This window comes from Panthera leo, chromosome B2, assembly GCF_018350215.1.
Source record: "Panthera leo isolate Ple1 chromosome B2, P.leo_Ple1_pat1.1, whole genome shotgun sequence".
NCBI classification, from domain to species: Eukaryota; Metazoa; Chordata; class Mammalia; order Carnivora; family Felidae; genus Panthera; species Panthera leo.
Window position 1 is genome coordinate 141,528,280 of NC_056683.1, and position 13,926 is coordinate 141,542,205.

The following is a 13,926-nucleotide window of genomic DNA, read 5'->3' on the forward strand; positions in this document are numbered from 1 at the left end:
CACAAGGAGGACACAAGGAGGAGACAAGGAGGAGCACAACACGCTTTGGAAGAAATGAGAGAAGGCTGCTCTCTTTGAGGAAGGCTCTAGGGCAGGAACAGTGCTGCCTTTTTTAAACAGATAGGGCATTGTGATCTAGATTTGCTTACTACCCCATGGGAGAGAGTCTTCTGTGAAGGCTCCTGCCTCCCTGGGAGGGTCTGAGAGGCATCTGAAGGTGCTGCTCTGTGCCCTGAGCACCTGGAATGGAGCTCAGCCGGCGGGGTCGGGGGTCCTGGCACCCCTCCGAGGCCTCATTTCTCAGAGAGGCCGCTTGAGCGGAGTAAGGTCGAGTGGGTGTGGGGAAGCTGAGACAGAGCAGAAGGCTGTGGCCAGCAGGGGTGTGGCTGTACGCGTGGGGCCTTCACTGGGAGAGGAGATAGGCCTGGGCCTGGCAGAGCAGTGAAGAGGGCAGGCTCCCAGCTGCTCGCTGCTGCTTGCTGGTTCTGTGACCTTGGGCAAGTCCTTCACTTCTCCGTGCCTCAGTTTCTCTATCTGTAAGATGGGCTGAATGGTAACAGCTTTCATATGGGGCCTATGGAGGATGAAGTGAGCTGATCCATCCCAAAGCACTTAGAATGGTGCTCAGTGCCCTTGGTAAACGTTGGCTTTTATCCCCCTCCTTATCATCAGGGACACCAGGGGTCCCCAGAGGCCCAGAACAATCCACAGGTGTAGGGAGGAGGGCTGGAACTTTCCTTGTTTTATTTTTGTCTCCTTTTTTTATTTTGGATTGCTTCCTAGTGCTCTCGTTGGGACAGGACAGACCTCATGTGTTACGTATGTAATTTAAGCCAGCATACGTGTATTTAATGATTATTTTTATCATTTATTATTTAAGGGCAAAACCTATGATTAATTTTTTTGACTGATGGGACTTCTGATTTAAAAGTGCGGAGGCCAGGGATCTAAAGGGAGGCTTCTCTGACAGTCCCTGGAAGGTGATGGTTGGCTCGCACTCCTGGCTCGGCTTCCGTTCGCCGATACGGACTTCCGCAGCGGCTCCAGGCCGTCCCCGCTGCTGCTGCTGCTGCTGCTGTTGCTGTGTGGCTCCGCTGCCCGCTGCTTGCGGGGGTGGGGGTCTCGGAAGCATGTGAACCTCCGGGCCACGCGCCCGGAGCGCCAAGTTCATGGCGGGCACCTGCACCCCATCCTGCGGGGGCCCCGCCCCACTTGCTTTGGGCGCAGTGTTTCCGGGAGCGTGTGTGCTGACCCGAGGCTCTGTGGGCTCCGCTTTGCAGGAACCAGCTGCTGCACGTGCCCCTGAGGCAGCACCAGGTGAGCTGCTGTGACTGGCTGCTGAAGGTCATCTGCGGGGTGGTGTCCATCCGTACCGTCTACGCCTCACACAAGCAGGCCAAGGCCTGCCTCATTTCCCGCATCAGCTGCGAGCGCGCCGGCGCTCGCTTCCACACCCGCGGCGTGAACGACGACGGCCACGTATCCAACTTCGTGGAGACAGAGCAGGTCAGTGGCGCCCGGTGGTGCGGCGGGGACGCAGCCGCGCACGTGCGTTTCCATTTGGGACAGAAGAGGGCCAGGCATGTTTGGAGGTCGTTTCTGGGGATCGTGGCTCCTTCCTCTGGAGAACAGAGTGAGTCACAGGGGCTCTGCCTGCAAGTGTGGCCTCCGGTTTGCCGGGGGCGGCTTTCTTGATCCACTTCTGCTCACCCGAGGTACTTGCAGCTAAAAGGAAGCGGGCGTTTTTGCCGTGGTCATAAAGGGTGGCAGGCTGTTTAAGAGGGCAGGTGGTGGATGATCCAACAGGATCTTTTTTTTTTTTTTTTTTTTTTTAATTTTTTTTTTTCAACGTTTTTTATTTATTTTTGCGACAGAGAGAGACAGAGCATGAACGGGGGAGGGGCAGAGAGAGAGGGAGACACAGAATCTGAAACAGGCTCCAGTCTCCGAGCCATCAGCCCAGAGCCCGACGCGGGGCTCGAACTCACGGACCGCGAGATCGTGACCCGGCCGAAGTCGGACGCTTAACCGACTGCGCCACCCAGGCGCCCCTGTCCTCCCTTTCACCGTCGTTCCTGAAAGATTAGGCACGTTAACACTGAAAATGTAAGTCAGTGGTAGGCGTTTCCTCAGGCTGCTGTAAGAAAGTGCCACAAACAGGGGGCTTAAGAAAACTAGAATTGATTGTCTCACGGTTCTGGAGCCCAAAGGCCCAAAATCCAGGGGCTGGCAAGACTGTGCTCCCTCTGAAAGTTCTAGAGGAGGATCCTTCCTGTCTCTTCCCTCTAGAGGAGGGCCCCGTGGTCGCAGCCCTCCGTCTCTGCCTCACCTCCACGTGCTGTCCTCTTCCAGAATGTCCCTTTGCCCTGTAATGAGGGGACCCACCCTATCTAGTGTGCCCTATCTTTACTAACCGCATCTGCAATGACTGCCTTCAAATAAGGTCACATTCCAAGGTGCTGGGATTAGGACTCCAACATGTCTATTTGGGGGACACAATTCGACCCATAACAAAGACATAATTCAATGTTAAAGAATTGTGCTCTAAACGCAGCACATTTAGCTTTATGAAAAAAATCTCAGTAGTGTCTGCTTTTCTCATTTTTCTATAGACTGGTTGGGGCTGGGGCCTTTGCTCTGGTTATTTCATCCAGAGATGGCAGGCAGCTGGGAATGCGGCCCCCATCTGGGACCAACATGTAGCTACTTGGCCCCACGGTGATGTCACTTTTACCAGACATGTAACAGGGCAAGGGGGTTGTGCTGGCCTCGCACCCAAAGCTGTTCTCTGTGGGGCTACTCCCGACAGACTACAGGCTCTCCGCTGTGGGAAGTAGGCGCCCAGGATGATTCGTGCCTTCAGAGAGCCCCGGACAGTGTGAACACCACGGTGGGGGTGGCGGCGGGGAGGACTCAGTGCCCAGAGGTGATTCCAGATGTGTCCTCATCGGCAACACGGGAGCCAACCCTGAGCCCCTCAGCTGATGTTGATGGTGAGCCTGCCCAGGCAGGGACGCAGCAGGAACAGGACGGGTGCCTTCAGCCTCCTGGGAGTGCCTCCCTCGGCTGGCGCTCAGCTGCAGGGTCTTGCCTGCAGGGAGAAGGGAAAGCCAACAGACAAGTGAGGTTGGGGAGACACACACAAAGCACCGGGTAGGGAAGCCACCGGGGGAGAAGAGGACACAGATGAAACTGAGGAGAGTGGTGAAAGCGTGTGCTTCCCCCAGGAAAGCATCCTGCTGAGGGACACCCTGATGATACCCTGGGGACCCAGCATAGCCCCCCAGGGGGCGTGGTCACCAGCCGCTCCCCGAAGCCAGCTCCAGGCAGCGTCTGCTGTAGGTGCATCGTCCCCTTTTCTGAAATGTTCTCAGAGGCAGGATGAGCGTGGCTGAAGGAAGGCAGGTGCTCCCGGGAAGCAAGAGACTCAAGAGACTCGTGTTGCTCCCACTGGCACGAGAGAGCCCCTTGCTCTCTGTCCCTGCCATAAGGGAATGGTTTTGTTTGCGGCACTCTGTAGCAATAGAAGTACTTAGGGTTGATCTAAATTGTTTTTTTTATAACCTAAAAATCTTTTCCTCAGTGAAATAATGTACTTAACCAGTGTTCCTGCCAAGCACAGTGCTGCCTTCCTCCCCTCCCCTACCTCCCGCTGGTGAAGGCACTTCTGAGCATCCTCCTGGGGAGGGAGCTCAGCCTGCGGCATCCACTTGGCTCAGCTTGGGGAGATGCACGTGACATGTGATGCACAGTAAGCGTCTGGGAAGCCTGTAACCCCGTTGAAGTTGGCCCATCCAGGGCTGCGGGGATCTGACGGGGGCCCTGCATGCTCTGCTCCCCCACATTTGCGGGCCAGAGACCGTGAGGTCTGGGTCCGCATGGTGTCCCGGGGCAGAGTGTACCTCCCTGCAGTCTTGGTGGCTTTGCTCCTGGTGACGGCAGATTGTGCACTGATCGCATCCTGCGGGCTTGGAATCAGACTGATGCAGTAGGCAGAGTGGGGGCCATTCTTCCAAGTAGCATGGTGTCGCCTGCTTTGTGACCTGATGTTTGAAGAAATGGCGGGCCTTGAAATGTGGGTTCGTCACCAGAGAGTGGTAGGCAGCATCTTGGAGGAGATTGGCGTGGAGCCACAGCGGGAAGGAGCCCCAGCTGGGACTGCTTGCCCCCACCCCCACCCTCGGTGGCTGCCCATAGGTCACGTCTGGCTGAGGACCCTGCTACAGAAGTGCGACTCTTCAGACCCAAGCTTGTGGCCACCTGGGAGTGTAAGTCCTTCAGTAAATGCATGAAGGCGGCTCATGAATTGCCACGCTGTGCTCCTTTGCAAATGGCAGGACAGAGCAGGCTGGTCCTGTGAGGCAGGGTCTCCCCTGAATTAAACACTCAGGGAGCCAGAAGAGAGGGGTGCTTTCAGTGCACCCACTCTGCCTTGCTTTAACATTTTTCCTAAGAGGAAGGAACAAGCTTTCTTCTCCAAGGCAGGCTGTATGTGTGTGCATGTTGGGGGGTGTGTGGGGGGGGGGTTGTGTGTGTGTGTACATTTGTGTGTGGTATGTGAGTGCGTGTTTGTGGGGGGAGTATTTCATGTGTGTGCATTTGTGTGTGGTGTGAGTGCGTGTTCGTGGGGGGTGTTTCGTGTGTGTGCATTTGTGTGTGTGGTGTGTGTGCATGCGTGTGTGCAGGTGTGGACCACATCTCAGTCTCCCTGGGAAGAAACCTGGAGTCCTTTCAGCTCTGCCGTGAGTCATACCTGGTGGGATTGCTCTGCAGCTGTGACTCACCATGCAGAAAGACAAAACCAAAAAAGTCCCTTTGGTCTATCAAAAGTGAAAAAGATGAAAAATATTTGGCTATTGAAGATAAGGCCACTGATTAATCCAGGGAGGGCAGGATGACTGCGTGTCCTCCCAAGAATGCAGCAGACTTGGAAAGAATTGGCTTGTAAATGCCTCACCTGGAGGTACAAGTTCAGCAAATAGAAGACAAAAGTGTATCTGCTGGGTTGTGAGTCTTCCTGCATTATCCCTTTCTCTTCACGGTCGCTGGCTTTCTGCTCCCACCACTCTGTGAAAGGGGCTTCTCAGAGTTGCCAAGACAAGACCAGGGGGGTCCCAGGCCTGGCCTCACCACCACTTAGCCATGGTGGACTCCCTCCTTCCTGAAATGCCCTGTGGTCTCCCTCCCACCACTTGTCTGACCCTACACTCCCTGTCCCCACAGCCTAAGCCCTGCTCCCCCGGTGCTCTGACCCTGCCCTGGTCAGTCGTCTGCAGGGGCCTCGTCCACACTCTTGGGCAGTGCTTCCCTGGCCTGAAGAGCCATGAGCCACTGCCCAGCACTGGGATCCCGTTCCCTTGATACTCATTTACTCCTCCCTGGGACCAGATGGCAGTAACTCCCTTGAGAGAGGGAAATCGAGGCCCAACGTGGTTAACATGCCCAGGGTCACCCTGCAGGGCACATGGAAGCTGGCAGGTGGAAGGTGCTGTCCCAGAGCCCACGTGCTGACCCACGTTCACACTCCACCCTCCTCTCCTTCCCCTGGGATCCAGATGCCCTCTGTGAGTTGAGGCATCAGTCTGCCACTAGTATTAAAACCTATGTTCTTTAGCTCAGAAAAGGAAAGCACCACAAATCCACTGCTGGTGTTTGATGGTCAGGTTTGTCTTACTACCTTGGGAACAAAGAAGGTGGCCCTGATGATGAACAGGACACAGAACTAGAAAGTCTTCATGTGGGAGGGAGCAGTGGAGAAATCCAGAGGCATCTTTCCTTCCTCTCCCAGGAGTGGGGTCTAGGGTGTGGGGACTCTCGGCGGGTGTTTTCTGAAGCTGGTTCTGCCTGTGCAAGTTCTAGCTCAAGAGGAGCGTGGTCTAATGCTGGAAATAGCTGCATTAGCATGTGTTCGAGTGAAGGGTCATAGTTCCATAGCTTAAATCATGTCCTGGCACTGCTGAGGGCTATCTTTATAGAGAAATGTTGGCTAAATTGGTTTCTTTCTCAGCATTCTGGATCCGTATGTTCTTTCTTTATTTTTATTTTTTTAAGGTTTTTAAAAATGTTTATTTTTGAGAGAGCATGAGCAAGCGCACAAACGGGAGGGGCACAGAGAGAGGAAGACAGAGAATCCCAAGGCAGGTTCCGAGCTGTCAACGCAGAGCCTGACGTGGGGTCAAACTGTGAGATTATGATCTGAGCCAAAATCAAGAGTGGGGGACACTCAACCGACTGAGTCATCCGGGTGCCCCCGGACCCATGTGCTCTTTTATTTTTAATTTTTTTAAATATATTTTTAAAATGTTTATTTTTGAAGGAGAGAGAGGGAGAGTAATTGGGGGAGGGGCAGAAAAGAAAATCCAGAGCAGGCTCCAGGCTCTGAGCTGTCAACACAGAGTCCAACACGGGGCTCGAACTCATGTTGCTATGAGAACATGACCTGAGCCGAAGTCAGATGCTTAACTGACTGAGCCACCCAGGCGCCCCTAGACCCATATGCTCTTAATCTCAGGGTAGCCAGTGATGCCTACGGTAGTTTAAGCAATCTGCTACTTTCTCCTTTTTCTTTCTTTTTTGTTTTTTGGTTTATTTTTAGTAAAATAGTAAGGGCTAGCAAATTTGCTGGTAGTCAGTATCTGGAAACAGAGAAGTTCTCAACCAGTGCTTTTCCCTTTGGAAATTAGGGGATAGGAGTTTCGCTCAGCTCTGTGGCTGCCAGGCTCGTCATTCCTGTTGTCTGGGGACCTGCAGGTCTGATGTTCAGGTCCTGCGCTGCAGAATTACTAATGCATGTGTGATCTGAGCATGATCTAGAAGCATGGAAAGCTACCCTGTAAGGGAGCAGCCTGGTAAGAAATGGAAAGGATCAGCAGGGTTGGCCAGGCTGGCCCTGCCAGGCCAGGGTAGAATTACTCAGATAAAGGGCAGTGCATCTGATAACTGCCACAGTGTCCCCTCGTGATGCTCGGACCTGCACTTTTTGTCCCTTTAAAACTACCCAGCACTATGGTTTGAGGGGGCCCGCGGGCACATGAGGAGTTGGTACATTCTGCAGTAACCGTGTGTGTGGGGGGAGAGGAGGTGGTCTGTTCTTTAGCGTGTAAGTATCCTTTGCTTCCGTGCAGTGTATGTGGACTTAGTGTCGGGTTGAAGAACACGGTGGCACAGGGCCAGGAGCACCTACAAGTTCAAGCCTGCCTTGTCAAGTGCAGGGCTGACAAGTGTAGTCACCTAGGTCTTTTGGCTGTGGCTTGTTCATTTCATCCATCCTTTTCCAGTTGCCCGCTGCTACTTGGCTAGGTGACAAGGTGAAAATAGAAGGCTCTAAGGAAGGTCTCAGTTAAATTCCGGAGTACTTTTGCTTCTATTGCTGAAATGGGGTGTGGGGAGGCCTTGCTGGGCTTTCCAGGGAGCTGGGAAAGGCTGTGTTTATTCCCGGTTGGCTGCAGCCCTCCCCCGGAGGCCCCAGGCCCGCTCCAGGCTCCTCTGAGGCTGGTCGGCTGCCAGCATGCCCGTGAGCACACGGGGCCGGCCTGCGGGTCAGGGAACAGCAAGGCCACGCTGGCCAGAGGAGCAGAGGGCGCAGAAGTCCGCTGTCTGCCCTTCATTCTGGCCGGTGTCGGGTCTCAGGCGGCCGGATCCCGTTACCCGGCCCCAGGACATTCAGTTTCATTGAGGAATACTTTTCCTTTATGTTTCCTTGCGGTGCAGACGATTTACATGGATGATGGAGTGTCGTCTTTTGTCCAGATCAGGGGCTCCGTTCCGCTGTTTTGGGAGCAGCCAGGGCTTCAGGTAGGTAATGAAAAGAGTAAGTCCACCTTAAAGGAAAAAAAAAAAAGTAAGTATTATTGTTCACCTGCCCTTCTCTTCCGAACAGCTGTGGTTTGTTTCTTTTCACCGAGTTTCCTTCACAGCGCAGTTTTGAGGCTTGTTCCTCAGCCCAATTGGATTGAACTGAGCTACCAAAGTGTGAATACCTGTGTGCACCTGTACACGCATGTGTGCGTCGTGTTTATATACAGAAACATATACATTGTATGTAATTTTCTGATCCTAAGCTTGCTGTTGATGCAGGTGAAGTGGGAAGGAAGGTCTTTGCTGATAAGCGAGCCGTATAACGTAATTGAGTAGAATTACTTTGTTAGTCCCCAGGTTGAGTGTATTGAGAACTTGGCCAAAGATGGTTTTTGAGAGCTGTGACCGTCATACAGGGCTTTAAAAGGTTTTCGGGCCCTAGTGGCCATGCAGCAGGTCTGATGTTTGGAGATGCTTGTTGTGGGGCCACGTGACAATTGCATGGAACATTCCCATGATTTCTAAAAATACACCTTGTGGTCTAAAACAGGGCTGGGGTCAGTGCCAGGGGTATTTGGCATTCTGTCTCCTGGGAAGAGTTCAGGGTGTGGTGTTGCCACGTTCCAAGAACACGTTTGTCGTCAATGGAACTCTGCACTGCCTCATCCAGTGAGTTCCTTCCCAGGAGGGTCATGGACCAAGTGGACCTGAGGCTCCTCACCATCGACCCCAGATCTTTCTCCCTGGCCTGAGTGATCGTCTGTGCTCAGAAGACCTCTCTGCCCAGGTGTGGCTTCGGCTCCTCTTACCGAGGGCTCTGTGTGATGGCGGTTGGGTCGTCAGTGGTGCCTGAAAACGCTCAGGGCCATCTGCCAGGTTCTTGGGGGTGTTTGACACAGCTGGGTCTCTCCCGGACCTTGACTTGACCCCATGTCAGCAGAAGGCACTTTGTCCACATGGCTGTCATTGTGCAGTGAGGTGGAGGGATGAGTGTCATGTGGGGTGTGACCTCTGGGGAGGGGGAAGCTTTTTTAGCATCAGTCTTTCTATCCGAAAGGAACAGCGAAGACGTATGGGGATGGCTGGTGGCATTGAGTGGTGGCATAGAGAGGCACACGTGAGGATGATTGTCACATGGAGAATAGTTCATCCCAAAAGAGTTTTTTTTTAATGGCTTTATTGTGATACAATTTACATGCCATAAACGTCACCCATTTAAAGTGTACAATTCAGGGGCGCCTGGGTGGCTCAGTCGGTTGAGCACCCGACTTCAGCTCAGGTCATGATCTCGTGGTCTATGAGTTCGAGCCTCGCGTCGGGCTCTGTGCTGACAGCTCAGAGCCTGGAGCCTGCTTTGGATTTTGTGTGTCTCTCTCTGCACTTCCCCCACTCGCGCTCTGTCTCTTTCTCTTTAAAAAAATTTTGAAGTGTACAATTCAATGGTTCTTAGTGCATTTACACGGTCATATAACTATCGTCATGGCCTAATTTTAGAGGACTCATCCCCACCAAAAGCCCTGTGCCCACTGGCCGTCATCTCGACCCCCACCACCCTCCCAGCTCTCCTCCAGGCCTAGGCAACTGCTAGTCTACTTTCTATCTCTATAGATTTGCCTGTTCCAGAACATTCCAAAAGGGTTTTTGAAACTTGACTTTCTTTAGATTCAGAGTTTTCCTTCTGAAACTCCTGGAACTCTGTATTTAGCAAATGTCAAATGATAGGTAAAAAGGAAGCAGGAGACCATGTTGTGTTTCCTGTGAAGATTTTAAGAAATCCAGAAATTGGGGGCAATCATGGTAGTCTTGGGATTTGGGAAGGAGCCTTTGAAATTCATCCCCTTCTTCCTCGCACCCAGTCGTGGGTCCTTATTCCAAGATCTCTGAGATGCTGAGTTCCTCCTTGCCTTGCACGCTATGTGTCTGTCTGCAGGGCGTTGCAGGGGACACCCCAGAGTGAGTCTGCTGCCCCAGACCTTCGAGGAGGAGTCCCTTGTGTCTTGTCCGAGGCATTCCGGCTCTTTGGGATCTTCCATCCCGTTTTTCGGACTCTCCATGTTCTGGTCTCCCTCTTCCCAAAGCAAAGCAACACTGGTTTGTCAGTCCCCTAACTTTGGTCCCCGGCCTGACCCACTGGAGGCCCCAGATGCAGCCTGACCCTGCCATGAAGCAGCTGTCCCTCCATCTGACACGGGCAGTGTCCGAGGGGCTTGGCTGGCCCGCTTTTTGGCAATGATACCCCCTTTTAGACTCATAACACTTGTGCTTCTCCAGAGCCTCCGTGGTTTCTACAGAATAGGTTTCAAAAGGCTTTAGTGTCCATTAATCTTATTAAGGATTTGCTAACCTTTGGGTCTGACACCCGTGTTTATCCTCTAAATCCCATCCACCATCAAAGAGAGATTAGATCATCTTCACAGGGGACCAGGGGGCAGCTTTCAGTGATGCTCTGCAGTGCCCCTCCCTGAACTCTCAATAGCTAAGCCTGAAGATTGATTCTGGTTGTTTTTCTCCATTTGGAACCCCCCACCCCCTTCTTAGGTGACTTGAAAGATGCAAAGAGTTTTGGGTGAATGGTTTGTGTCTTAAATTGGCGGGTAGCACCCTCACAGGGCTGTCCCCGGGAACCAATGAGTCCTGCCGGGTTTAGGGCATAGGGTGGGGGCAGGCAGAGAAGACTCAGAGTGATGAGTCTGCATGGTTTCACGGCCACGGTGCCTTCCTTGTAAACTCCTGGATCTGGTGCCATTTCTGGCAGCTGTGTACCTTTAACAATCTCATCTTTACCATGTAAATAGGTTTACAGTTTATAAATCACCACACTGAAATTTTACCCTTGAAGCTAATGGCTCTCTTGGTATGGTTAGATAGAGAGTATATTTTTTAAACTTTAAAAAAAAATTTTTTTTTAATTTTTAAAAATGTTTGTTTATTTTTTGAGAGAGGGAGAGACAGAACGTGAGCAGGGGAGACACAGAATCTGAAGCAGGCTCCAGGCTCTGAGCTGTCAGCACAGAGCCGGACATGGGACTTGAACCCATGAACTGCGAGATCCTGACCTGAGCCAAAGTCGAACACCTAACCGACTGAGTCACCCAGGCACCCCTGAGAGTATATTTGTAATATACTCTTAGTCCATTGAAGATTTTGCTCCCCATGTCACTTTAAGAATTTTTTTAAAGTTTATTTATTTATTTTTAGAGAGAGAGAGAAAGTGAGGAGGGGAGGGCAGAGAGAGAAAATCCTAAGCAGGCTCTGCACTGTCAGCACAGAGCCCGATGCAGGGCTCAAACTCACAAACTGAGAGATCATGACCCGAGCCAAAATCCAGAGTCAGACATTTAACTGACTGAACCACCCAGGCATCTCCCCCCACCACCTCCCCCGCCCCCCGCCAAGTGTCACTTTAGAATCTTCCTCCCCTGTAACATGTGTGCAGAAATGTCTCGCAAAGGTGAGTTAGGTCTCTGTTTTGAAGCTTCGTATGACATCACCAGCCGGAGGAGGATGCACAGTAGATTCGTCCCCTTTGTCCTTCCCACCTTGCCTACATTCACTTCCTCCCTGTTAGACCCATTTACTAGGCTTCTGGAACGTGGCACCGTGTGTGCTCATTTGTGTGGTTGTACTTCTTTTTTTTGTTTTTGGTCCCAAAAAGGATCTCTATAAGCCATCACAACAGTTTCTTTCTTTCTTTCTTTTTTTTTCAATATATGAAATTTGTTGTCAAATTGGTTTCCATACAACACCCAGTGCTCATCCCAAAAGGCACCCTCCTCAATACCCATCACCCACCCTCCCCTCCCTCCCACCCCCCATCAACCCTCAGTTTGTTCTCAGTTTTTAAGAGTCTCTTATGCTTTGGCTCTCTCCCATTCTAACCTCTTTTTTTTTTCTTCCCCTCCCCCATGGGTTTCTGTTAAGTTTCTCAGGATCCCCATAAGAGTGAAAACACGGTATCTGTCTTTCTCTGTATGGTTTATTTCACTTAGCATAACACCCTCCAGTTCCATCCACGTTGCTACAAAGGGCCATGTTTCATTCTTTCTCATTGCCACGAAGTACTCCATTGCCATCACAACAGTTTCAAAAACAATGAAGAGGTTGGGGTGAGGGAAAGATACTCGTAATGAAAAGGAACCGAACCCAGGATAGAGTTGCACGTGCACCGCGGCCCCCGGGTCTCGGGTCTCGTGTGATTGTTTGCGGCTCCTTACCAGCAACCATCACCGAAAGAAACAAGATCGCAAGGTAGCTTCTCATGTGATTCCAAGCATAAACTTTACCAGTTATGGGACCTGGTTGCCATTCAAATTCTGGCTCCCCTTCTTAGGGACCGTATACTTTCAACAAGTTTTTATCTCAGGAAAAAAGTTCTTATCTCAAAAAAGAAAGCCCTGAGAAGTTCCTATTTTTGCTAAACCTTAGTTTACTCTTCTGGAAGCGGGGTTAACAATCGACCTCCTGGGGTTATGGAGCTATCATAGCACACAGTAGACTTCAGTGCAGTGTCCAGAACCCGGAGAGCACATAAGTGGTAGCTGTTGGTATTGTTAACATAAAAAATAATATCCAGGAGAAGAGAACACAAGTTGCGTTGGGAGAGTGTGGCTCTTTGCACCCAGAGAGTGGTGTGAGAGCTTCCCCCGTCTCCATGAGGCCTGTGAGGTGGGGACAGTGTGCACGTACCTCTCTATCAAGACATGAGACCCAGTGACCAGGCTCACTGAGCGTCTGTGGGTACGTGGGGGCGCTTCACATCATAGCCCGAAGGGGACGGGTCATGATGGTGTTGTGTGAGTAGAGCCCATGAGAGAGGAAGGCCAGGATCCCTGGGGCCTCTCCGGGGAGAGCCAGCCCCCCACTCCCAAGCTGAGGGGGTGGGTGTCTGAGCCGACTCGGGAGGGATCAGACAAGGAAGGTAGCCTTGCAGAGCTGTCTACACGTGCAGGCGCTGCAGCCTGGGGGTCACGGTGTGTCCAGGGAGCAGCATGGCTTGCTGCCTGCAGCCCAAGGCAGGGGGGGCCACGACCAGAGGTCAGACTGGAAAGGCAGGCGAGGGCCAGATCAAGATGGGCTCTGCACGTTACGCTAAGGAGCTTACGTTTTACTCCAGGAGCTGCTGAAGGAAGGGTGCTCTGACGAGGCTGCACTTTAGACTCGCCCGGGTAGCTTACAAAACTCCTGATACCCAGGTTGCATTGCTAGCCCAATTCAATCACAACGTCTGGGGGTGGGAGCCAGGCATCAGTATTTTCTGAAGACCCTTAGATGACTCCAGTGTGTGGGAATGTTTGAGACCCACTCAGTGATTGGTTGATAAAGCAGATTTTTTAGTGCCAGGAGAGAGAAGCTTGGATTTGTAGCATTAGCCCACTTCTCTGATGTGAAACTCCTGTCTTGGCCAGTTTCAAGCCACCAGCTTGACATCATCGCACTTGACGCTGGGAAGTGTTACACACGCGGTCTGCAGGTGAGGTGGAGGGAGCTGGCTGCAGCGCGGTGGACCATGGCGTGGACAGGTTCCGGGGGTGGGTGACCCGCCCCGACACAGGCGCAGGAGGTTTCAGTGTGGAGCGGGGAGACCGAAGGTAAAGACCCCCGGCGGGACCGTTGCGGCGGTCCAGAGGAGAGCGTAACTACGGGAGGCCAGTGGCGCACGGGGACAGGTGCCGAGATGCCATTCGTGGTTACGGGACTTTCTCGGGTGCCGAGCAGACTCTGCTTTGACTCACGCAGCCACGCATCCTTGAGACTGGCTGTCCCTGCTGCTGACTCCCCTACCTCCATCTGTGATTTCAAGCATAAACTAGTGGCGTCAGGGACCAGCCAGGACCGATTGGCCAAGCGTGCACTTACCGCAGAGACTCGGAGGATGGTGAGGAGAGAGAGGGGATCCTGAAAGCAGCAGTGGCCGTCAGTCCCAGTGCACCTACGCCAATGCTGGTTTCATTCTACCCCCCCAACTGCAGCTCCCCTGTACGTGTGTGTGTGTGAATCGTTTTATTATTTGAGTATACTTGACCTACAGGATTACGTTAGTTTCAGGAGTACAACCTAGTGATTCCCCATCTCTATATTCTGCTTTGCCGACCACAGATGTAGCCACCGTCTGTCCCCGTACCAGCTATT

The 13,926-nt window shown here is 52.3% G+C and overlaps 1 protein-coding gene across 2 annotated transcripts in view; it reads left to right on the top strand.

Annotated features, from left to right (window-relative positions):
• SYNJ2 (synaptojanin 2) overlaps positions 1-13,926 on the top strand; it is a 103,778-nt gene that overhangs the window by 39,265 nt on the left and 50,587 nt on the right. For both annotated transcript variants that reach the window (XM_042940163.1, XM_042940164.1), the window contains exons 4-5: positions 1,281-1,506; positions 7,711-7,794. In XM_042940163.1, coding sequence (XP_042796097.1) covers positions 1,281-1,506; positions 7,711-7,794 — 310 coding nt within the window. The remainder of the gene's footprint in view (positions 1-1,280; positions 1,507-7,710; positions 7,795-13,926) is intronic.